This window comes from Otolemur garnettii, unplaced genomic scaffold (assembly GCF_000181295.1).
Source record: "Otolemur garnettii isolate 467f Iridium unplaced genomic scaffold, OtoGar3 scaffold00128, whole genome shotgun sequence".
NCBI classification, from domain to species: domain Eukaryota; kingdom Metazoa; phylum Chordata; class Mammalia; order Primates; family Galagidae; genus Otolemur; species Otolemur garnettii.
The window spans coordinates 763,618-789,106 of NW_003852523.1; the positions used below are offsets into that span (position 1 = coordinate 763,618).

The 25,489-nt window shown below is 40.3% G+C and overlaps 1 protein-coding gene across 1 annotated transcript in view; it reads right to left on the reverse strand.

Moving 5' to 3' along the window:
• DSCAM (DS cell adhesion molecule) overlaps nt 1-25,489 on the reverse strand; it is a gene marked incomplete at its 5' end in the record, with an annotated part of 730,460 nt that overhangs the window by 608,413 nt on the left and 96,558 nt on the right. The window contains one exon of the mRNA XM_012810262.1: nt 9,074-9,391. Coding sequence (XP_012665716.1) covers nt 9,074-9,391 — 318 coding nt within the window. The remainder of the gene's footprint in view (nt 1-9,073; nt 9,392-25,489) is intronic.

Genomic DNA, 25,489 nt, shown 5'->3' on the forward strand with positions numbered 1-25,489 from the left:
CTGCTCTCAAGTAAACGCCCACCAGCACCTGGCAGTGCCTTACACCTGAGCTGCTCTCAGGTAAATGCCCACCAGCACCCGGCAGTGCCTTACACCTGAGCTGTTCTCACCTAAATGCCTACCAGCACCTGGCAGCCAGTATTTCCTTCATCTGAAAATAGAAACATTATCTGCCTTGCATGACTGTACAGATTAAAATAAAAAATCTTTAAAAGTATGTGGTGCAATTCCTAGCACATAATCACTTTATTCATGGGAGTCTTTCTGAATGCTGGTAAGAAAAGTTTACCTGAGATGCCTGAATCTGAAACAGGGTGAAATAGGGGGACACCCTTTAAAGACACTAGGAATATGCTCCTGGGCCTTGGGAAGGCACCACAGAACCCCCCCTCCCCTCTCTCTCTCTCTCTCTCTGTCTCTCCTCTCCCCACCCCCTTTCTGCCTTTGTCTCTCTTGATTCTGGTTTCACCTTTATCTTTTCCCACAGACAGGCCTCCTCTCCTTTCCAAGTTCACACGGAGGATAAAAAGGACCCAGCACGCAGTTCCCAAGCATCCTAAGGAGAGATTAACTCTCTCTCATGAGATGTCATTCTCAATTCAGATGGAAAAGGAATTGATAGTTCAGCTTGGTCAACTTATCTCTCTCTCCCAGTTGGTCACCTGTGGCCAACGGTTCAGGGCTACTTTGTGCAAAGTGGATGCAAGAGAAAGTGAACAGGGTTATTGTGGTCTGGGTCGGGAGGTACAGAGATGCCCACCACACGGACAGTTATTATTAGTTACATTTATCATAGGAACAGCAAGACAAGTCTCTTAAGTAAACAGGCTGACCATGTGTTATTATTTGCTTTTTCTTAAAACAGCATCATTAAGATATAACTGTGCGTGTTTACTGATAAGCTTTGATGTAAGTCCACACACAGGAGGTCACCATCAGGACTGAGATGAACTATCAAGATGACGAGAGATCCGTCACCTGGAAAGTCTACACGTCCCCTGCCACCCCTTCTTCCCATTCCCTGCACACTCGGCCTTCTCATGCAACCACTAACTAACGTGCTTTCCACCAGAAAGTGGGCACATCGAGAGCTTTGCACACTGCAGGTGGAATCCTGCAACACACACTTTTTCCATCTGGCTTCCAGCACTCAATGTAATTACGTGGAGGCTCCACCCTGCCATTGAGCTTCACAGTGGTCCATCTATTCACACTGTCAGTGGCCTTCAGTTGTGAGGATAAACCACATCTTAATTGTTTACCTGCTGATGGGATTTGACCCATTTGGGGCTGTTACAAATAAAGCTACTAAGAATATTCCTGCCAAAGCCCTTTTGTGAACATACGCTTTGGGTAAGCACCTAAAAATAGAATGGCTGGAATATATGGTAGGTTTATGTTTATCTTTTTAAAAAATTACTAAACAAATAAACACATGTATATGTAAAACATAAAAATAAAAATAAATTGCTAAACTGTTTTCCAGAGAGGTAGTTCCCTTTCACACTCCCACGAGCAGTATATGATTGTCCTAGCTGTGCCATGCCGTCACCAATACTGGATCTGGCAAGTCTTTCCAATTTTATATGTGTACAGGTTCTGTCTCATTAAGACTTCAATTTGTATTTTTAAAACATTAATAAGTAATTAATTTAGCATGACTTAATAATGCTAAACATTAATTAATGAGCTCACTAGCCATCTACATCGTCTTTGCAAAGACGTCTCTCCAAACTTCTCATCCATCTTTACAAATAGGATCGGCTATGTCCTCATTATTAAGGTTTTAGATTTCATTACATTTATGGATAATGCTCCTTGAACAGATACCTGTTTTAGAAGCCTTTCTTCCAAGGCTGGGGCTTGTCTTTTATTCTTCTAACAATGTTTTTAAAAAGAAGAAATTTTACATTTTAATAAAACACAATATAGCAATTTATTTTTATGGACTATGCTTTTATTAACATAACTAAGTAATCTTTACCTACCCTGACGTTACAAAAATTTTCTCACATTTTTCTTAAAAGGTTTTATAGTTTTGAGTTTATAGTTAGATCTGTGTTTGATTTTCAGTTAAGTTTTGTGTACAGCACAAGGTATGAATTGAAGCTATGCTTTTATTAACATAACTAATGTTTTTTTTTACCTACCCTGACGTTACAAAAATTTTCTCACACTTTTCTTAAAAGGTTTTATAGTTTTGAGTTTATAGTTAGATCTGTGTTTGATTTTCAGTTAAGTTTTGTGTATGGCGCAAGGTATGAATTGAAGCTCAACTTTTTATAGATGGATATACAATTTTTCTAGCATCATTTGTTCAAAAGACTTTACACATTTTTCACTGAATTGGCCAATTTTTAGTTGTCTATATTTATGTGGGCCTATTTCTGAACTCCATTCTGCACATTACCTATGTTTTTATAATTGCTAATCAGGGTGCACTAGCCATTCTCAATAACTGCTCATTTTTCAAGGTTATTTCAGCTATTCCAAGATTTCTGAATAGCCATATAAATTTTAGAATCAACTTGTCAATTTCTATTTGTACAAAAAGTCTGGCTGTGTTTCCACAGGGTTCATGTTAAATCTATAAATCATTTTGGGAGGAACTAACCACAACACTGAATCTTCCAAACCATGAAAACAAAGAAAAACGTATTTCTCCTATTATTCCCATCTTCTTTAAGTTATCTCAGCAATGTTTTGTAATTTCCAGTTTACAGGTCTTGCACATTCTGGCTCAAAGTATTCCTAAGCATTCATTTTTTTTTCTACTAGAAACTATTTTTTAAAATTTCTACCTATAAATCGCATATATGAATGAGTGTTGATTTTGTATGCTGCAATCCTGATAAACTCACTTGTAGATTCTATCAGATTTTATTCACAAGTAAGATTATTGAGAAGTGGGTTATTTAGTATTCAAATGCTTGGTGATTTTCCAGAGATAATGTAATTCCTAACTTAATTTCAACAACATAGATTGTATAAATTGAATTTTTAAAATATGCATCTGAGATTTCTTCTGTTGCTATGGTATTACTAAATGTCTGTGTGTCCAATAAAAGAAACTGTATTGAGCTATTGTTGAATAGAATAATCTTTATTTTTTATTTATTTTTTTTTTGCAGTTTTTGCCTGGGGCTGGGTTTGAACCCACCACCTCCAGCATTTGGGGTCAGTGCCCTATGCTTTTGAGCCACAGGCACCGCCTGATAGAATGATCTTTATTTAAATGTTAATTGGGGCCAGTAGATTGATAATATCAGTTTTGTTTTTTTACCCCTACTAGTTTTCTATTTCTTCTATCAATTACATGAAGAAGGATATTAAAGTCTCCGAGAATAGTCTTTTATTGGTCTGTTTCTCATTGTAGTTCTGTAAATTTTTACTTCATATATTTTAAAATGCTTTTGTTAGACACACAAACATTTAGAATGGTGAAATCCTCTTACTTGTACTTGGACCCTTTTACATTATGAAATGACCTTTTTAGCCCTGGCAATATTTTTTTCTTTGAAAAATGTTTTGCTTAATATTAATGTGGCTACCCTAGCTTTCTTTGAACACTTTATTTCAGAATACTACAGGGCTACACATGTTTTGGTTACATAATTTGCTTTTGTATATTGTAAGTCAAAGTTATGATTGTCCCCTTTACCCAGAATGTGTGCACTGGACTAGTTAGGTACAAATTTACCCAACTCCTCCTGCCCCTTCCAGCTACTTGATTTCTGTTCATTTTTACTTCCATATGAGCAATTAAGTATTGATCAACTCATTCCAATTTAGTATTGAGTACATTTGGTGTCTGTTTTTCCACACCTGTGATTCATCACTTAGAAGAATGGTCTCCAGTTACATCTAGGTTGTTACAAAAGATGCTGGATCACCATTTTTGATGACTCAGTAGTACTCCATGGTATACAGACACCATATTTTATTAACATACTCCTGTATTAAATGGGCACTTGAGTTGTTTTCACATTTTTTCAATTGTAAATTGTGCTGCTAAAATTATTAGAGTGTAAGTATCTTTTGTATATGTCTTTTTTTTTCCCTTGGGTAAATACCTAGTAGAGGGCTTGCTGGACCAAATGGTAGATCTACTTTTAGTTGTTTGAGGTACTGCCATGCTACTTTCCTCAGGGGTCCCGTAGTCTGCCATCCCCCAACCATGTATAAGCACATCTTTTTTTTTTTTTTTTTTTTTTTTGCATCTACCTGAGCACTTGTTTTAAATCATTTTAATGTTTCACTGGAATTAGGTAATATCTCATTGTGGTTTTGATTTACATATCCTTAATAATTAAAGACAGGTTTCCTCAAACTATGGCCCACAGAGGACATTTATCCGGCCCTCCAGGTATTTTTGCCACCGCTGCTTGTCCTGCTTAGCAGCCAACTCATCCCAGGGCCCGCAGTCCGGCCCTCCAACGGTCTGAGGGACAGTGAACTGGCCCCCTGTTTAAAAAGTTTGAGGACTCCTGATTAAAGATGTTGAACTTTTTTGTGTTGGCCATTAGTCTATCTTCATTTGAAAAGTTTCTGTTCTGTCTTTTGCCCACTTTTTAATGGGTTGTTTGATTTTTTTCTTGCTGATTTGCTTGAGTTCTTCGTAGATTCTGGTTATCAGCACTGTATCAGAGATATAACTTGCAAATATATTCTCCCATTCTGAAGGCTATTTACTAGATTAATTGTGTCCTTAGCTGTGCAAAAACTTTTTAACAGGTCCCATTTGTTTATTTTTATTGTTGTGGTGATTACTTTGGCGTTTTTCATAAATTCTTTCCCTAAGCTAATATCTATACGAATGTTTTCCAACATTTCCTTCTAGAATTCTTCTAGTTTCATGCCTTATTATCCATCATGAATTAATAGCCAATGCCACATTAAGTAATAAGAACAAATTGGGAGGCATCACTTTACCAGACAGACTTCAAGGTATACTACGAGGCTACAGGAACCAAAGCAGGCTGGCACTAGCACAAAAACAGAGACACGGACCTACTGATTGGAAAAGAGAACCCAGCGATAAAACCGTCTTCAAATAAAAACATACACTGGGGAAAGAATACCCGTTCAATGAGTGATGCTGGGAAAACCGGATAGGCACGTGAAAAAGGCGAAAACGGGATCTGCACCTCGGACCACTCATAACGCTTTAATTCAGATTTTTTGATGAATACAATATATTTGTATTTAAAAAGTATTTCTTTTAAACAATATTAAATCCAATCGAGAAATCTCTGGTGTGTAAGTGAGATTACTGGAGCATTTACATTTAGTTCAGATATTGACGTGGTTCGGTTTGAATCTGTCCCCGTGCCATTTGATTGCTATTTTTACCATCTGTTCCTTGTTTCTTTTTCCTATTCTTTGCTTTGTGTTGAATTTTTTTTAGTGATTCTGTTTTCTCTCCTTTCTGGGTTTATTAGCTATAACTCTTTGTTTTGTTATTTTCGTGTTGCTTTAGGTTTTATAGTATACATACGTAACTCATCACCCTTTATATTCAAGTGATATTACACAACGTCACACACAACCAACGAACCTCATGTATTATATCCCCACGTCCTTATTGTGGGTCTTAATGCTGTTGTTGTCATGTATTTTACTTCTACCTATGTTACAGACTTCACAAAACATTGTTATTTTTAATCAATTATCTTTTAAAAGATGTTATATTTTTAAAAAATGATTTTTACCATTTTCACTGAACTTTGTTCCTTTGAGTAGAGCCAAAATCCAATTAGATGTTACTTTTCTTCTGATTGAAGGACTTTCTTTAAGATTTCTATATTGAGGTTCAGCTGCTAATGAATTTTCTGCTTTTGTGTATCTGAGGAAGCTTTTATTTCACCATTAGTTTAAAAAATGTTTCCACTGGGTATAGAATTATATATTTCCAGATCAATAACATATTTTAAAGATGGTTCTTCACTGTTTCTCCGTATTAATTTGACCAGAAATCTGCTGTCATCCTTCTCCATGTTCCTCTGTGTGCTGTAAGCCTTTCTTTTGTGGTTGTTTGTAATATTTTCTCTCTATCCCTGGTTCTGAACAATGTTATTATAATATTTCTTGGTGTGTTTTTCTTTGAATGCTTTGAACTTTGGGTTTATTGAACTCCTTGAATCTATGGGCTTACAGTTTTCATCAAATTTGGAAAATTCTGGCCAGCATTTCTCTAATTTTTATTTTTAGTCCCACTATCCTTTACCTTAGGGTTTAATGTTTACATTAAGTTACTTGACGTACTATTCAATATTTTTGAATAGATTTGACCTTTTAGAGCAGTTAGATTTAAATAAAAATTTCACAAACAGTTCTCGTACACTCACTGTCCTCACCCCTCTCTAATTTCTCTCATTATTGGCATCTTTCTTTAGGTGACACCTCTGTCACAATTAATGAACTTATATGGATACGCTAGTGTTAACTAAAGCCTGTGGTTTGCACGGAGTTCCACTCTGTGCCATTCAGATCTGTGCATGAGGTCATGGACGCACATCACAGGGTCATACAGAATAGTGCCACTGCCCTCAAACCTCCAGTGTTCCCATGACTCAGCCCTCCTGCCCCAGTAACCCCAAACAACTACTGATCTTCCCAATATCTCTATAATTTTCCTCTTCCAGAACAACTTCTAGGTGGAGCCATACAGTGTGAAGCTTTTTCAGATTTTTTAAAATTTAATAATATGCATTTACATTTCCTCCACATCTTTTCCAAACTTGATAGTTCATTTCTTTCGATTGCTAAGTAATAACTCCCCTGTATGGTTGTACTATAGTTTGTTGTTAAAGAAAAGTTATTCAAGCACCATTAAAAAGGCAAGGAAGCATTTATTCAAGACTATTGCAGCAGGAGTCATGACTATAGCAATAGGGGAGAGTAATTCAACTCCATATCCAACAAGGATTCACAGGGCTGTACAGACACTCAGTAGAGTTAGGGGACTTGGTGGTAGAAAACTGGTCAGGAGACTGGCCAACTGTTAAAGGCAAGCCAAAACTTTATACGCCACAGGTGGGAGATGAAGAACTTGATGAAACTACATTTTTCTCCCTCCTTTCCTTCCTTCTTTCTTACTGAGTCCTACTCTGTCACCCAACCTACAGCACAGTAGCTTCAGCAGAGCTCACTACAACCTCAAACTCTCGGGTTCCAACAATCTTTCTACCTCAGCCTCCCGAGTAGCTGTGACTACAGGTATGAGCCACCATGTCCAGCTAATTTTCTATTTTTTGTAGAGATGGAGTCTTGCTGTGTTGCTCAGGCTGGTCTCAAACTCCTGAACCCAAGCAATCCTCCCCCTTTGGCCTCCCAAAGTGCTGGGATCAGAGGCGTGAGCTACAGTGCTCAGCCCAGATTTTCATGCATTCCATACACAATCTGAAAGATTATTATAACAATAATGTGTTCACAATAGAAAGCAAAATTCAATGAGAAAAGAAATTTGGGGGGGGGGCATCCTGATTGCCCATCTCATATGTTGATACTGACAACCTTCCCTAGGCTGGCCTCATATTCCACAGGGACTCAGATGTCGAGAATGTGGGGACATAAACAGAAAAAGCACAGCTGTGCAGAAGGAGGCGGTTAGCACAGATGCCAGACAAGGAGCTGCAATTCCCATCCTTCCAAAACTCCCAGTGCCATGCAAACCAATCAATTCTATGACAAATCTACAAAACAGCTGTTAGAACAGGAGTAAACATTTAATTCTTCCATGTAACAAGAAACCCAAGACAGAAATAATGGATTAATATGTACAGATATAGCTGTTGGAAATTTCAGGTTTCTCTGTAAGTATTGTTTTGAAGATTATAAATCTGTTTTATAACATATCGTTAAAATGTTCAGTCTGTCAAGTAAAAAGCATTCACTATCTCTTGCTGTTTGTCAGGTTTAGAGGGCCCTGTGTAAATCCCACTTGCTTTATTATAATTATTTGACATATCAAATTTTCATAAATCTTGATTAAAGCCAATCTTTTCTTCCCCTTTGTTAAGTGAATTCTTGTGCATGTCTTGGAATTCATGAGCATGTCAGGGAAATCAGAATATAGTTGGGAAAATGACTAGCTGACGGCACAAGTCACAGTGTAATGTTTGATTGCTTACATCAAAGAGATCGTATGTAGGAATTCAGAAACATCTTGTATTTTCCTCTGGTTGGGATGTCTTCTTCCAGCACCTGTTCGCTTACTGCAGAAATTATTGCAAAGCTCCCCCAGCTCCCTGGTGTATAAGAAACAATCAAAGCCACATTTGCCCTGCCGTTACATGATGTCAGTCTACGCGAGTATTTCAGAGCTAGGCTTAAAAAAAAAAATTAAAATGCTGTTTTCTAAAATGTTGTTTTCTAACAGAAGTCAAGCTGTGAGTTTGTTTTGCAGGGTTTTGTTAAATCTATCGAACCACACAATATGTCCTGTATGTGTCGCCTTTGATGTCTGTGCATCTCAGGCTGTATTTCTGGGTTGACGTATAGCAATGGTGATTTAAAAAGACACAATATGTTGTTAAAAGGAACACAGCCAATTCGGGATTTATGCATTGACAACATTACGGCAACATGTTCTATAGTCAAAAATGTGAAAATAGCCTTCTTCTTTCCCAAGGAATTCAAGGATATTAGACTGATGCTATTTCCGTTACAGGACACATTGATGGTGTGGTTTTATTCCAGCTCAGCCATTTGTCTCTTTTTCTCCCTTTCTTCTTCCCTGGGATGGGCTTAGGGGAGGGAGAGGGACGAAACCAGAGGAGAAGGTAAATTCAGTCCAGTGGGTGTGGGAGACGCTGGGAATCAGAGTAAGAGTATCAACTAGTCAAAACGTGACAAGGTTGGGATAGAGTTAGAACTTTACCAGCCTGATAATCACTACTGTCAAACAGGAGAGGCAGCCTGAAACCCAGACCGGGTTCACTCTAAGACCTCACAGACATCCTCGACAGGATCAGACGGGGCTGCCACTGATTCTCAGCCTGACAACACCATCGGCCCCCACCCCCACCCCTAAGCAGGCAAGGAGGGAACAAAGCCAAAGAGCTGTACTCACCAGCCTTGATGTGGACATCCTGACTTCTAATTTTCCCTGAAGGATTTTCAGCTGTGCAATAATAAGTATTATCATGGATTAAGGTACTGAAGCTTGAAGGAGGGCAGGGGAAAATTTGGAGAGTGCCGTTGGGGTGGACGTGGCGGATCCCGGGGACATCGTAGATCTCCTCGCCCGTGGCTAGGTACCATCTGAGAGTCACAGGAGGGATGCCTGCAGCAGGGCAGGGCACCAGAGTCCCCGTGGTGCTGGCAAACACTACCTCTTGCAGAGATGCATTGACAAAGTAGAGGCTGGAGTGTAGGTCTTCACTGAACACTGCAGAGAGAGAGCACAGAAATGCACCAGTAAGGAAAATGCACCTGCCATGTTTGCAGCACAATCAGCCTGGCCCCAGGAGGTTGTTCTGAGAAATAATCATGAGGCTCAACTAAAATGAAATAATTCAGAATTTCTCAAAATAGTATATAGAGAGAAGGACATATTGAAAAATGAGGCACCATCCTAACATCATAATTTATACACAAAGGGCCAAGCGCAGTGGCTCACTCCTGTAAGCCTAGCACTCAGGGAGGCCTAGGTGGGTAGATCCCTTGAGCTCAGGAGTTTAAGACCAGCCTGAGGTGGAGGGAGACCCCGTCTCTACTGTAAATAGAAAAACTAGCCAGGCATTACGGAGGACGCCTGTAGTCTCAGCTACTCAGAAGGCTGAAGTAGGAGGATTGCTTGAGCCTGGGAGTTTGAGGTTGCTGTAAGCTGTGATACCATGACACTCTAGCCTGGGCAACAGAGTAAGACTCTGTCTCCAAAAAAAAAAAGTACACAAAATGTTCATTTATCTTGAATCTTAACTTTTAACAGATTAGCCTTCAGCCTCTGCCCCAGGTACATACCACTATTGGGTGGTACTTTGTATATTTTGCATCCATTGCTATCCAGCTTCCCCACTAAGACGCAAGCCCCCTGAGGACAAGGTCCTGATTTGCTGGCACTATTACTTTAGTTTTTTTTAATTAAAACTTAAGATCATATATAAAGCATTTTAAAAAGCGCAGTTGGATGTCAGACAATAGTGTCGAATCAACAATGCAAATTTTACTGAAAACAGGTAGTAACAATTAAGAAAACTGACGAAAGCATCAGTTCCACCAGTCTGTGGTTTCTGTTTTGATTTTCTCCTAGTTTCTTCTGGTTCACCAGGTATGTGCCTTACCTATATAATTAAACTGTGTTAAAATGTACATGTGTAAAGGATGCCAATGTAATAGACCCTGTTTCCTTCGCTTAAATCGCATAATATACATAATTCTGTTTCCACACAGACTTCCCAAGTTAATATTAGCGGATGCACAATTTATATGTTTTTAAAAACTGTTCTCCTGATCTTTTCATTTAAATAGTTTTTCTTTTGACTTTTACAAATAAAATGTCAGCAACCTGTCCACACACATTTGGATTTTTAATTCATCCATTGAGCTCCTATGATGTATTCAATAACTAGGGCTAGACTAGAGTGTTGTTTATATGAACAAATGAAACGCAACTTCCAGAACCCCAAAACCAAAGATTTATAAATAAACAATTAAGACCTACTTTTCACTCATCTGTGCTTATTTGTGACCTTCTAAAAGCAGGTCATGTCCAGTCACATACTGGTAAGAGAGGAAAAATGCCCCAGATACTTGGAAAGGGCTGCACTGGTAGGGATGAAAGCAGCATTTATTAAGCACCTGTACCAAGCCATCTTATGTGACTCCAGGTATTATTAATATTTCATTTACTTTTGTGGACAACAAACAGCTCTTCTAGGTAAGTATAGGTTCTACTTTGTAGAAAACAATGTGGAAATTCAGGGGGTTGTCACTTGACCAAAGACACAGGGCGAGGAGCCAGCAGACCAGGATTCAGTCTTTCTGACAAAGGTTTCTAGAATTTGTTTTCTCACCTTAGAACTGAGCACGGCAAAGCAGTCTCCCTCACCTGGGCAGGGATCAGAGGCAGCGCCCACAGACTGGCCTGCCCGTCCCCGTCCCCATTAGTCCTTCTCAGTGGTGGAGGACAGAGGAGTTACAGGCCACTGTAGTGTGGTGGGTTTGCTACTAAGCTGTGTGATAAAATGCACGTGTCCATCACTTTGCACACAGTTAATGAACATGGTTTGGTAAGAAAGAGATGAAGAAATTAACACTATTTAGCCAGGTACAGTGGCTCATGCCTACATTCCTAGCACTCTGGAAGGCTGAGACGGGTAGACTGCTTGAGCTCAGGAGTTGAGACCAGCCTGAACAAGAATGAGGCCCCGTCTCAAAAAAAGAAAAAAAGAGAAATTAATACTATTTGCAAGGATAATTGGACTCATTTTAGAATAATAAGATTGAACCTGCCCAGTACATATGAGGGTGAGGTGTGGCTTTGAATAGCGTAGCTCTGGGGTGGGGGAAGCTATGAGATCAGCTGGGGACTCTTCTCCCATCATGTTCTCCCCTGAGGCCACTTCAAATAGACAACCAGAGCTCTCTCCAGATGCCCTCTGGAGGGCCAATGTCTTACACCACCAGGCAGCTGGAAATATCCTCCGCTGACCTTCATACTTGGTGTCATCCTGAGCCACAGGGAACTGCCTCATCTGTGGCCCATAGGGGAGGACTGGTCAAAGGAGGATCCAAAGGCCCAACCCATTCAAGTTAAACTGGAGACTTCTGTGGCCATGAATTGGCTCCCCCTCTGCCTATTCGGCCTTCCTCACCCCCTTCTTTGTGTTATCTCCTGAGAATATGCTCCCACCACAACTTCTGAATGCTGCTTCTCCCCTATGCCTCTTCTTCCAGGTACCTCAGTGTGAGGCACCAGCTCAGGCTGTGCTGGTCACTGTCTACAACCCTCTACAACCTGCCACAACCCTCTACAACCCACCACAACCCTCTACCACCCTCCACAACCCTCTACAACCTGCTACAATCCTCTACAACCCGTCACAATCCTCTACAACCTGCCACAACCCTCTACAACCCACCACAACCCTCTACCACCCTCCACAACCCTCTACAACCTGCTACAATCTTCTACAACCCATCACAATCCTCTACAACCTGTCACAACCCTCTACAACCCGTCACAACCCTCTACAACCCGTCACAACCCTCTACAACCTGCTACAACCCTCTACAACATGCCACAACCCTCTACAACCCTTCACAACCCTCCACAACCCTCTACAACCCACCACAATCTGCCACAACCCTCTACAACCCACCACACCCTCTATAATCCTCTAAAACATGCCACAACCCTCTACAACCCATCAGAACCCTCTACAACCTGCCGCAATCCTCTGCAATCCTTTATAACCCACCACACTGTGCCACAACCCTATACAACCTTATACAACCTGCCACAACCCATGTGTTTGCTGGATTTTTCTTTCAAGTAAGTAAAATAATGCAAAAGGGCCAACAGATATCCCATGAAAACTCCCCAATAAATAAATAAACAACAAATAAAATACAAACAGGCACCAAGACAAAAGAAAGCATAAATCTGGCTACCTCTGGATAGTAGGAAAATTTTGTAGGCAACAATTCCTACTCTGAATAAGGTAATGATGCAACTAAGACTCTCAGGCTACTATTTTCTGGGAGCCCAGTAAACAGGGACAGTGTCGGTGTATAGTTTGTTTACAAATAAACATTTTCATGTCAAAATCAAACATTCATGTTTTATATAAACACTTAGATTTTTAGTTAAATTTTATCTGCTGAATGAGCTAATATGTATAAAACTTACTTCCTGACATTAAGTGCTTAATAAATGTTAGTTGGTAAATCCACTGTGCTCATTTCTTCATTTTCCCACTTCTTACAAATTGCGATATGTCAAAAGTCCAGTGACAATTTGTTAATTTTCTTTTTTTTTTTGAGACAGAGTCTCACTATGTCATCCTTGGTAGAGTTCCATGGTGTTACAGTTCACAGCAACCTCAAACTCTTGGGCTTAAGCGATTCTCTTGCCTCAGCCTCCCAAGTAGCTGAGCCTACAGGTGCCCACTACAATGCCCAGCTATTTTTTTTTATTGTAGTTGTCATTGTTGTTTGGCAGGCCCAGGCTGAATTTGAACCCACCATCCCCGGTGCATGTGGCCAGCATCCTAACCACTGAGCTACAAGCACCAACCCTTGTTCATTTTTTGATATGGTCATTTGGAATTTCCATTTCACAAAATTACTTCTGTTTTAAATGGGTTGGAATTACCTCTCGCCATTTGAGAATAGAAGATCTATGGACATAGAGAGAGAGAGGTGCAGGTGAAAGGCCCTAGCAGAGGCCATGATATAGACAGATACTAGACAAACCTTGGCTCCCTCCCACTGTCAAAAGCAAAGTCTGCATACCAAAGAGGATTCTGCTCCCCTGTGAGGGCTACACATTGTAGATGTCCCAAAGTGTAGGGTCCCCTGAAAAGACTTGTTTTTTCCTGACTAGGAGAAGTATCAAAAGCTAATCTCCATCTGTACCTCTCTTTCCAGGTAATCCAACACAAGACGACAAGTGTCTTGCCCAATAGAGATAGAAAGGACAATGCAGAAAGATCCCATGCGTAAATGGCAGCTGGCGTCTGCCTGCAGACCCAGTACTGGGATAAGGTCCACAGGTCACTCTGGCTATTAGGCAATATATGGCCCCAATATAAACTTTTCTATTTCATTGGTTTCATATGGAATGATGAGGTCACTGATGCCAAAGGCTTGAATTGGAGTCAATTCGTCAGTATAGAGCTGTCAGTGACGTGGAATCCTGCAGGACATTGAGACCTGCTGGCTCTTCATCACACTGGGAACCTGCTTGGTGTGGGAACATGGAGTATAGACTCCTATTTGGTAAGACCAAGAAGGTTAACTCCCAACATCACCAAAGAAGACAGGAGAGATCACGTTCTCTCCTTGCACAAATTCATTCTTTACCTATGTTTATTTAGTAAATACATTGGAAAGTGTGCTGGTGTGGGGATGCGCTGGGGTGGATGTGATGAGATTCCTGGGGTGCCAGAGCCCAGAAAGAAAACTCCATGAGGAAGAACGGTCGCAAAGTCACTCAGGTGGCCTAAGGTGGCCTAAGGAGCATACACGTGGTGAGCACAGACAGGACACAATGTGCTCCTGCATGTCAGCACCACTTTGTGTTAAGCAGCTAAACCGTTAAGTGACTAAGTTGTTTAAATACTAAACACCAGTTTTAGGCTGTCCCAATAGAGGAAAGTGGGGCCAGGGAGGCATTAGTCTGACACTGTGTAACCAGATGACCTTCAACGCTCCTTCCATGCCTCTTCCTCTACCATTCTATGACATTCCACAAGTGCCATGAAACTTACTTGCAGGTAACTGGGTCAGGACGTGGGACCCTGAGGAGGTGATTAGGACTGAGCCCTCATGAATGGCGTTAACATTGCCACTGTAGGAGTGGGCTGGTTCTTACTGGAGTGGCCTCCTGTAAACAGGGGAAGTTCTGCCCCATTTTCACCCTGACTTGAGCAGTGCCTTCTACCCATTCTCCACCATGGGATGAGCCAAACCATGTTTTTGAACTTCTCAGCCTCCAGAACTGTGAGCCAAATAAGCTTGAATTGTTTTTAATTTACCTGGTCTGTGGTATTCTGCTATAGCAGTGGAAAACGAACTAAGACAACAAATCATACAATTTCACTCTCAATAGTGGCATAAAACAGGTGATTCCTTGTAAAATCATGGTGTTAGATGGTGTTAGTTTCCTTTACTATGGAAAGTGAAATCTTCGGGAAGCTGTGTCCAGGAGACTAAGCACCCTCCACACACCTCACTGCAACATCCATCTTATCCGTCTTGGTCTCCACCACTGGCAGGGACCAAGAGTCTGCCCATCAGGCCAGCACTGGCTATGGCTAAGCTGCAGAGCAGAGTAGATCCATTTGTTAACAGGTGGTCGAGAAAAACACATTTTGTAAAAACCCCAGAAGTTACTCAAAGGGAAAGGAGGCAGAAGGAGGTATTCCTCGGGTTGTAAGTACTTCATAGTTTTCTCTTCTAACCATAGGCAAAGTCTTTAGCAATGCTTCATAAGTCAGAATATGAAAATCATTGCTAACTAAGAAATCAGTTCAGATCACAAGCATAGTTAATAGCCCAACTTTGCAGTTTTTAACTCAAACAAAAATGCTGATAGTAGCACTTAAATTTTACATTTGAGCTTTCTAAGAAACTGACATTACCCCAAACATATTGTTACGAATGGGGTAACTGTCACTCTTCAGGGGTAATGAATTCCACCCAGATTTTTTTTTCTACATCACTCTTCTGTCAACTTGATTGTGGGTAATTTTAACTAAATAAAATGCCGTCATATTTGAATTTCTCTTCTCGTATCCTAAAAGCAGCACTGTTAAGAATAGCAGGTCTTTGAAAATGTAAATGTATACGGGAAACATGGCTTAATTAAATGTATAGTTTCGTACTGAAAACCACATTCTCTGAGCCAGCTTGTGAAATTATTTAAATGACTGCAGGGAAAATGATAAATACATGTTTAATCCTAGTAGTTAAAGAGATAAGCAGCCCATCGGGGATTACTGTCACTTCTCCTTAAATTTTTTAGGGCATTTTACATTAGTCTTTCTCCTTTACACAACTGGTTTTAATAATGCAACATAAACCCATTCTCTAAGATGCATATCAGACGGCCACAGGCAAAAGAAACTCAGACTATGTTCCACCAGCTTTTGTTTCTTCGTCTAAGGGACCATCCACCTGCCTAAATCACAATGCTTCCTTTTACACAGAGCCTTATGCTCTCTAAATACAGGAACATGGGCTCCCTTTAGGAAGGGCAGAGGCAACCTGGATGTGAATTACGTGGAAGCAAATGGTCCTAAAAATTATTTGCAGTTTTGTAACAGAATGCTAAGCAAAACATTTGTAAAATCCTGGGGCACCAATACCAAGGGGCCTAACAGGAGGGGCTTGAAGAGATTGTTTCTTCGGTTGCAGACTTCTCAATATTTTCCATCGTTCTAACAGATGGTATAACCAAAACTACAGTGACAAATATAAAGGGAATCGTTACACCAAAAAGAAAACTAAGTCAATATTTTAGCTTTCTCTAAAATTGAGACAGGGCATGTAGGAAGGAGAGACGTGACAGTTGCGTTGCCATGAGCAGTGACCCGGCCATGGTTCATGCACAGTATTTATGAAGCACCTACTAGGTGCAGGGCCTGGTGTGAGGACACGTCCTGGTACTGTTCCCAGGGAATTGGTATTCTAGAGCAGCAGTTCCCAACCTGTGGGTCATGACCCCTTTGTAACAATGAAAAGACATGCTGCAAATCAGATATTTACATTATGATTCATAACAGTAGCAAAATTACAGTTATGAAGTAGCAATGAAAATAATTTTATGGTTGGGGGGTCACCACAACATGAGGAACTGTATTAAAGGGTGGCAGCATTAGGAGGCATTAGGAAGGTTGAGAACCACTGTTCCAGAGGGTTCTGTGATCATTTTAAACAGGTCAATTATAATTTTCTTTGTTGAGCATTGGAACAGAATTATTCACAAAGTGCTTATCAGAACACAAGTGCTAGAAAAACTAATTCAGCATAGAGGAGCTGGGGAAAGCTTTCTGGAGGAGGAAAGTCCATTCTAGGCAGAAAGCATCAAAAGTACAGGACACTAGTTGTCATGGTCAGGAGAGAGATAAAGAAGTGCTGGATAACAGGACCATCATTGCACAGCAAAAGCAGCAGGTGACTTTGAAGAGGAGCCTCAGATTCCTCATTTATTCCGTGATACCTTACCAAGATCAGGGGGCACACTAACGACCGAAAGTTAGAAGGTCTCTGACCCCCTGGAGGCTACTTTTAAGGTTCTACATTACAAAGTCTAGATTGTGGGGAATGTCAGATGCCAACCTTAATGTGCTTAATTCTGAAGTCAGTAGGGAGTCCCATTCCTGAACATATATCCAAGAGAATGGAAAACGGAGGTCCACACAGAGCTTGTGTACAACTGTTAAAAGCAGCATTATTTATATTAGGCAATGTGGAAGTAACCCACATGTCTGTCACTTGAAGAACAGATAAATAAATGGGGTTTATCCATACAATGAAATATTACTAAGTAGCAAAGAGGATTAAAGTCATATACAATGTCCAGAACAGGGACAGCTACAGAGACAGAAAGTAGATTAGTGATTGACCTAGGGTAGGGGTCAGGGTAAGGGAGAGGCGGGTGAGAGTCAAGGGCGCAGGATTTCTTCTTCTGAAAATGTTCTAAAATTGTCTATGATGATAGGTGCACATTTTCTGTGAATACACTTAAAACCACTGAACTGTATACTTTAAAAGGGCTCATTTTAGTGATATGTAAGTTATATCTCAATAAAGCTATTAAGTAAAGCTGAGAGTCACTGAAAGTTCTGTCCAGGACAAACTTCTCAGATTGAAGTTTGAGAAAGCAAATACTGGTAGACAGAGAGAAATAACTGGAAGCAGAGAGTCCAGTTGGGCTGCCATGGGGTGGTCCAGGCATTGGTGGGGTGAAGGTAGAGAGAGAAAAGGCCTGACTGTGTAGGCTTGTCTGCTCCCATCCCACCAGAACCTGTGAGCAGGGCTATGGGTGTGATGAGAGTGAAGGAAAGGATCAAGGCGACACAAACATAACAGCTCACACAGCTGGTGGCATCCTTACGCTGCTGACAGAGAGAGGCACAGGGCAGGCCGGAGGATGAAGGAAACAAGGAGGCCACGTCCCCTGAAGTTAAGGGGCACTGCCTTGGGCCACCCAGTAGCAGGTCGAGACTAGGAGTCCAAGACGCCAGAGATTCCACAAGCATGTGATGAGTACTCCACAGGCCATTACTGGCTAAGGTATCTCCACAAAGTATAAAGAACAAAGAAACAAAACCAGACATCAATTTCTGGGGATAAGATTCATCTACAACATGGGAAACAGGTATCGACAAAAGATTTCTTCCAAAATACATGATGAACTCTGGCACATTAATAGGCAAAGATAAGCCATTAGAAACGGAGAAAAAATGGGGACAGTCACTTCACAAAGGCCAGTGAGCACATGAGAAGCACTCTGAGGCCACTGATCATCAGGGGTGTGAATTAAAAGTACCATGAGGTCATACCGTGCCCCAGAGGGATACCCAGAATGGAAAGGATGGAATGAGGTGAGGGTCTCTCTAGGACATGGAAACCAGGACCCTCCTACACTGCAAGTGGGAATGTGAACCATTAAAACCTTTGCTGTTTCTGCTCACACTGAACACATGCCTACCCTCTGACTCAACAACTCACTCATAAGTATATATGTGCAAAAAACACACACATGTTCACAAAAACACTCCCCGGGCTATCTACAGCAACAACTGCAAGATCTGTCAGAATCACAAACTGAAAACTACCCAATACCAAGCAGCAGAATTGATAAGGATATTGGGATGCACATATTCGATATTAAATTGCTATAGAACAATAAAAGTGAACGGCCTACAATTATAAACAAAATACTAAAATCACAAAAGTATAATGTCAGAGGAAAGCAACTAGACATAAAAAGAGTTCAGCCTGTGTTGCTCCATTTTTACCAGACGTAAAAACAGATAAAACGAATCTATGATGTCGAGATTCAGAACGATGGTTACCCCTGGGAATGGGGTTAAATGTAGAGAATGGAAAAAGCTGCGAGAGGCATCCCAGTTGCTGGCTGAGTTCTTTTTCTTGATCGGGGTCCTGGTGTATTCAGTCAATGAAAATATCACATGGTAATATGCACCCAGTGATCTAAATGGGTCTTATATTTCAATTAAAACAATAAAAGAGCTTAAAGAAATGGGAAAAGAAAGAACTATCAAGCAGATAAAGAGAAAATTATGAGATCAGTAGTGCAAACCCTAGAGAGAATGACGTCTTGGAAATAAAAGGACCGCACTTTTGGAAGTCAACCAGTGGTCTTCAACCATGCCAAGGGCTTCCAAGAGATCAGAAAACATAAACATTAAAACAGTCCATTGAATTTGCAAATTTGGGCATATTCATTTTGAATTGTAATGTCATCTGGGTCCAAAATACTTTTATTGATTTCACAGGAACATGTGAGCGGGTATACTTACTAAACTGAATGGCTTCTCTAAAGGTCTGTCAAAATGAAAAGAAATATAACTTAGTCTTAGGTAAATATACCTTAGAAAGCATAACCTTTTGCTGATTCTGAGGCTCCAAATGTTTTTAAATTTGAATAAATGCTTAGAAATTTAGTTTCATGGCTCAGCGCCCATAGCACAGTAGTTACGGCAGCAGCCCCATACATGGAGGCTGGTGGGTTCAAACCCTGCCTGGGCCAGCTAAAACAACAATGACAACTGCAACAAAAAAATAGCCGGGCATTGCCCCAGCTACTCAGGAAGCTGAGGGAAGAGAATCACTTAAGCCCAAGAGTTTGAGATTGCTGAGACACCACGGCACTCTTCCTAGGGTGACATAGTGAGACTCTGTCTCAAAATAAAAAAAAGAAAAAAGAAAAGAAATTTAGTTTCATCTTGATCAGATAATATAAAATCAGATAAATCATGGTTTCACGATGACTTGGAAAGCATTCCAAGCTTCTTTGAAGTAATTCCAAGTCAGGTTATAAAAATACACTCATTTGTTTTAGCAAGTGTGCATCTAACTCTAATGTATTTCAATCATTCTAGCAGTTGCTGACACTGAAGCAATGATGCAACTATCCTTATGAAATAAAAATTGGATAAAATTTCATAATTGCATAGAATTCAGAAATATGAAATTCTATATCTGCCTATAATAAAACTACTACCACCACACACACACACACACACACCACTCTCCTGTTATAAGCAGCTAAACATTCCCACAGTGTAGACCATTAAACCATGAATGAAGGGAACAAATAAGGTGGGCCCTGTAAGTGCACCTGCTTACCTCCTGACTTTCCTGGATCTTTCTAAAAAAGGAAAAGGCAAACAAGACTTGATGGAATTGTGGGGCTAAGGAGACAAAGTGTGAGACCTGGGGAGGCGAAGGCTTCTAACATTTACAAAGCAGAAAGAAGGAATTTGCACCAATATTTGCACATGTGTGAGAAAACTACCAAGGCTGGGTATGGAATACCCCAAAGAAGCAGGTGAAAAGTCCCTGAAGTTCAAATGCGGAAGGATATACTTTGTGTTCCAAATGGCCAGAATGGAAATGAAGTCTAATAAATGGAACGTCAGTTAGAGACTCAGAGGTGTATCACCATGGTCAGAGCAGCCAACTCAATCCTAAAGTGATCTTAGAAGAGAAAAAAAAAAACCTTATCGCAAGTAATTTAACTGTAAAACAAAATAAAATAATTACTAATAGAAAACAAAAAAAATTCTGACAATCACTAATGTAAAATTTACAACGCTGGACATCCAATAAAAGTTGGACACAAACATGAAAATACGGCTGGTGTCAAGAGTCAACTCACTCAGTAGAAAAATAGAGAAATGAAAGGCAATAAAATCCGGATTAGAATCACTGCTGCAAATATTCTCTCCATAGGTTCAGGACAGTAGGAAAATGGAAAAATATGCTGATGAGAGGAATGGAGAAGATAAAAATAGCCCAAATGAGGAAAAAGTAAAATAAAAATAGCCAAAATGAAACTTCTAGCAATTAAAAACACAATATATGTCTAATAAATATGAAAATCAGACAAAGGGTGTTAACACTAGATTTAGGCCCTGCAGTAAAAACTACAAATGAACCAGAAGGCAAGAGCAACAGCAACTATGCAAATCAAAAAACAAGTTAACAAGGCTTCAAAGGAATAAGCACCACGCTGGTGAGTTGCAGGATAATATTTTATGGTCTAATATACATATAATTGGAGTTTCAAGAGAAACATAAAGTACAGAAAATAATTTTTAAGAACTGGTATATAAAGCGTCTAAACTTTATAAAGAGTAGCACCCCAAACATCTAATGAATTCAACAAACACCACACAGAAGAAAACTACAGCATCACACATCGTAATTAAACTTCTGAAATCCAGAGACAAAGGAAAAAATGTCAAAGGCAACAAGATGAAAACCAAATGCACATGACCTGCAGAGAATCAAAGACGGCAGCAACATCTCATCAGAAACAACGTAAGCCAGGAGGCAACGGAGACAGAGATTCAAAGCAGGGAAGAAAAGAAAAACATCTGATCTAAAATTCTATATGCAGAAAAGTTTCATAAATGAAGACAAAGTAATGACTTTTCAAATACTCAAAAGCTCAGAGAATTCATTGTCGGTAGAGCAGCATTCAAGGAGTGTTAAATAAAGCCTTCCAGGTGGGAGGTAAATAATGCCAGATAGAAATCTGTGAATTCATAAAAGAAATAAAGAGTGACAACACAACAGAAAATATGTGAGTAAATATAAAAAAAATCATAGGTCTTCATTTTTTAAAGTCATCAAAAGACAAATTACTCTTTAAAGCAAAAATAATAATAATGCATCCTGTTGTCTATAATACACAATATACATAAAATAAGTAACAATGTTTGCTCAAAGGCAGGAGGGAGGAGAGAAATAAAAATCTATTGTTGTAAGTATCCTACTATAAATTAAATGATACATGTAAAATATTATTTTAGAGTAGCTTATGTTACTTTAATGATGAATATTGTAAACACATAAACAACCATTTAAAAAACAAAACAAAAAGCAAAAGATAAGTAAACTTTAGACATTAACCCCTTAATGGAAAAAGAAAGGATCATTTAAAAGATAATTTTAAAATAGTCCATTAATCCAAAAGGATGCAAGAATGGGAAAAATGAAGGAACAAACAGTGAGCGGTTACCAAGAATGCAAATTCAAATGTTACCAAATGGATCACCACATTAGATATACTGTATTTTACCATGAAAAACGCACTCCCCTGTGTAATGCACACCCATGTGTTGGGCCCAAACTTCCAGAAAAATGCCCCTCAAGAAAGGGGCTGGCTGTTGGCTGGTGGACACCACTTGGGGAGGGCTACGGCTCCCCTGGTGAACATGAATATCACATGGCCCTCCTGCAGCTGCCCGCTCTGGGAAGGCTGCCCCTTCCCCCTTCACCACACTGGAGGTAGCCGTGGAGATGGCCATGCATTTGGTTTATGGGTGGGAGCTTCAGAGGGCTCTGGGCCCACAGGCATCCACGCAGGTCCCTGGGACCTGCACGGGGCTCTTGGTGCCCTCTGCCTTGGCTCTCACCCCTCATGGCTGTGGCCCACCTCACCAGCCCTACCATTGCCCCCTCCTCTGATCACCTGCTCAGGAGAGGCCACTCTGGCCACTCTCACCTCATCCCAGACCCTCCCTGACCGGAGTTCCATGTGCCTAGCATGCCCAGGTGAGAGAGCATGGTGGCCGCAGGCCAGCTGGACTCCCCCACCCATAGTGTACTACACAGGCACAGTACACAGCCATACTGTTCCCTCAAAAATGTAGGAAGAAAGTTATAGGTGAAACGCCTACATGCCTCTGGCCAAAAAGCCATTTGATAGAGAGCAATGAAAAGACTTTGTGCAGGCATACTTAAGAAACTGAGGCAGAATCCCACGTGACCAGGTTAGCTGCAGGCCTAACATGACCAAGGCTTTGGCTGGAATAGCATTTCCAGACTGCATTAAGGAATTAAGGTTGACTTTATAAGTACTATGAAAAAGCCTTTTGGAAAACTGGCCAGATACCCATCAGTAACCTTTCCTGATCTGTGGTAAGTGATGAAGGTCACTTGCTGACAGGTCTGAGAATGGTAATGTCATACAGGTATCTAAAGGCACAGATGAAACCTGGGCTCATGAAAGGCTTTTGAGAAGTCCAGCCGGAGAATTCCTTATAAAAACTCCAGCAAAAACCTCCCTGACTTAAGGCCTACATGGGAGCAGAGATTTGCACACAAACTCCTGTATGCCCAATAAGTTTCTCTATGCTTTGCTTAAAGATTCAAAGTAACTGCCTCCAAATGGCATGGTCAGTAGAACAGACATTCAAATCGGTCTCTTTCCCCCATAGCCTCAGGCTTCATCAGATAAGAACAAAGAAAGTAATGACTGACAACATGTTCTCCATTAAGTTATGTTAAACCGGGTTATATTGAAAGGATTATGCTTAAAGGTATATGTTGGGTGGATTATCAGATTATCAGAGAGGAGCTACTTACAAGGCAGGTGGTTATAAGCTGTTTAAATGGATCAATGAGGTCATTGCTGTATAATGCACATGCACAAGATTCCCTATATAAACCAACAACGAATAAAGAAAGCTCGCCATTTTGCCTGAGCAAGCAGATGGTCACCTTTATTTAAAACACAATTTCAATAAGTGTGCTTATTCTTCATGACATCGCTTTTCCATGAGACCCTTATGGCAACAGAAAGTGCTCATGATACAGGACAAAATGCAGTAAGTTGTCTAGATGCTCTAATTAAAAGGAAAAATTATCAGATCGAATGAAAATTCAAGCCCTAACTATATGCTATCCAAAAGAAACCTATTTTAGATATAAAGACAAGATAAGTTAAAGGTAGAATAGAAAAATATACCAAACTAACACTGCTCGAAAGAAAGCTGAAGTGATGTCATTAATATCAAAATAGATTTCAGAATCAGAAATATTCCTGGGGATAGATGGTCATCCTCTGATGGTAAAGTGGTCAGTTCCTCAGGAGGACATAACAGTCCTAATGTCTGCCTCGTGAAGCAGCCTCTGAGGACACCAAGCAAATGAGAAACATGGAATCCAAAAGGAAACCTGAGAGCTGGGTCTCTTTCTTCTGCAGTGCTAACTACCAGTAGGGTGATGGATCAGTGTTTTCTGAGGAAATTTAAGCTACCTTTTTGCATATTTGAGGTTAATAAATTGTGCATAGAAAAAAATTCAACCTGACCTCAAGCCTATCATTCCCTAGGGTCTAGCCACACTGGTCTCCTCAATGCCTCAATCCTCCACTGCCTTCTGGGTCAGGGACTACACAGGCACTGGACCCACTGCTGAAATACTTCACCATTCTTTGTCTAATTAGTTCCAACTCATTCTTTGCCTCTTGCAATTCCTTAGCAATCCACTCCTGGTCTTCTACCTTCCCTACTGGACCTCACGTCCTACCTTGCAGCTTTCTGTATCACCTTTCATAGCCATGTTCATAGCTGTTTGGTGCGTGCCCCCCACTAGTCAGTGCTCTAGAAGGGAAGCATTTCCTGAAAGCTGACACAACCTCATGTTGGTACCTAGAGTGCAGACAAGTCCATATAGGAGTCCTCAAATTTTTACCGGATGAATAAATGAATGTTTTTACAAATTATTGTTTTCTAGGCCAGGCACAGTGGCTCACACCTGTAATCCCAGCATTCTGGAAGTCCAAGATCAGCCTGAGCCAGAGTGAGACTCCATCTCTAAAAAAAGCTAGGCATGATGGTGGGCCTCTATAGTCCCAGCTACTCTGGATGCTGAGACAAGAGGATTAGTTGAGCCCAAGAGTTTGAGGTTGCTTTGAGCTATGACAGCACAGCACTCTCCAGAGAGTAACAAAGTAGGACTCTGTCTCAAAAAAAAAAAAAAAAATCATGGTTTTCTTCCTGTATGTAACTATAGAGATACCTCGTAAAGAATAACACTTGGTGAGAGAATTGTTTTTCTTCTGGGTAGACGCCCAGTAATGGGATTTGCAGGATCAAATGGGAGGCCTAGTTCGAGTTCTTCGAGGGTTCTCCATACTTCCTTTCTAAAAGGTTATATTAGTTTCCAGTCCCACCAGCAGTGTAAAAGTATTTCCTCCTCCCCACATCCATGCCAGCATCTGCAGTTTTGAGGCTTTGTGATGTGGGCCATTCTCACTGGGGTAAGATGATATCTCAGGGTGATTTTGGTTTGCATTTCTCTAAAAAATTAGGGACAATGAGCATTTTTTCATGTTTCTTAGCCATTTGTCTGTCTTCTTTAGAGAAGGTTCTATTCATCTCTCTTGCCCAGTGATATAAGGTATTATTAGCTCTTTTTATGTTGCTTAATTTGAGTTCTCTGTAGATGCTAGTTATTAAGCTTTTGTCTGATTCAAAATATGCAAATATCCTTTCCCATTGGGTAGGTTGTCTATTTGCTTTAATTGTCTCCTTAGCTGTACAGAAGTTTTTCAGTTTAATTAAGTCCCATTTGTTTATTTTTGTGAGATTGTTTATTGGAGCTCAATTTACAATTGCCTAAATGTGGAAACAGCCTACATGCCCACCAACCCAGGAATGGATTAACAAGCTGTGGTATATGTACACCATGGAATACTATTCAGCCACTAAAAAAGATGGAGACTTTACATCTTTTGTATTACCCTGGATGGAAGTGGAACACATTATTTTTA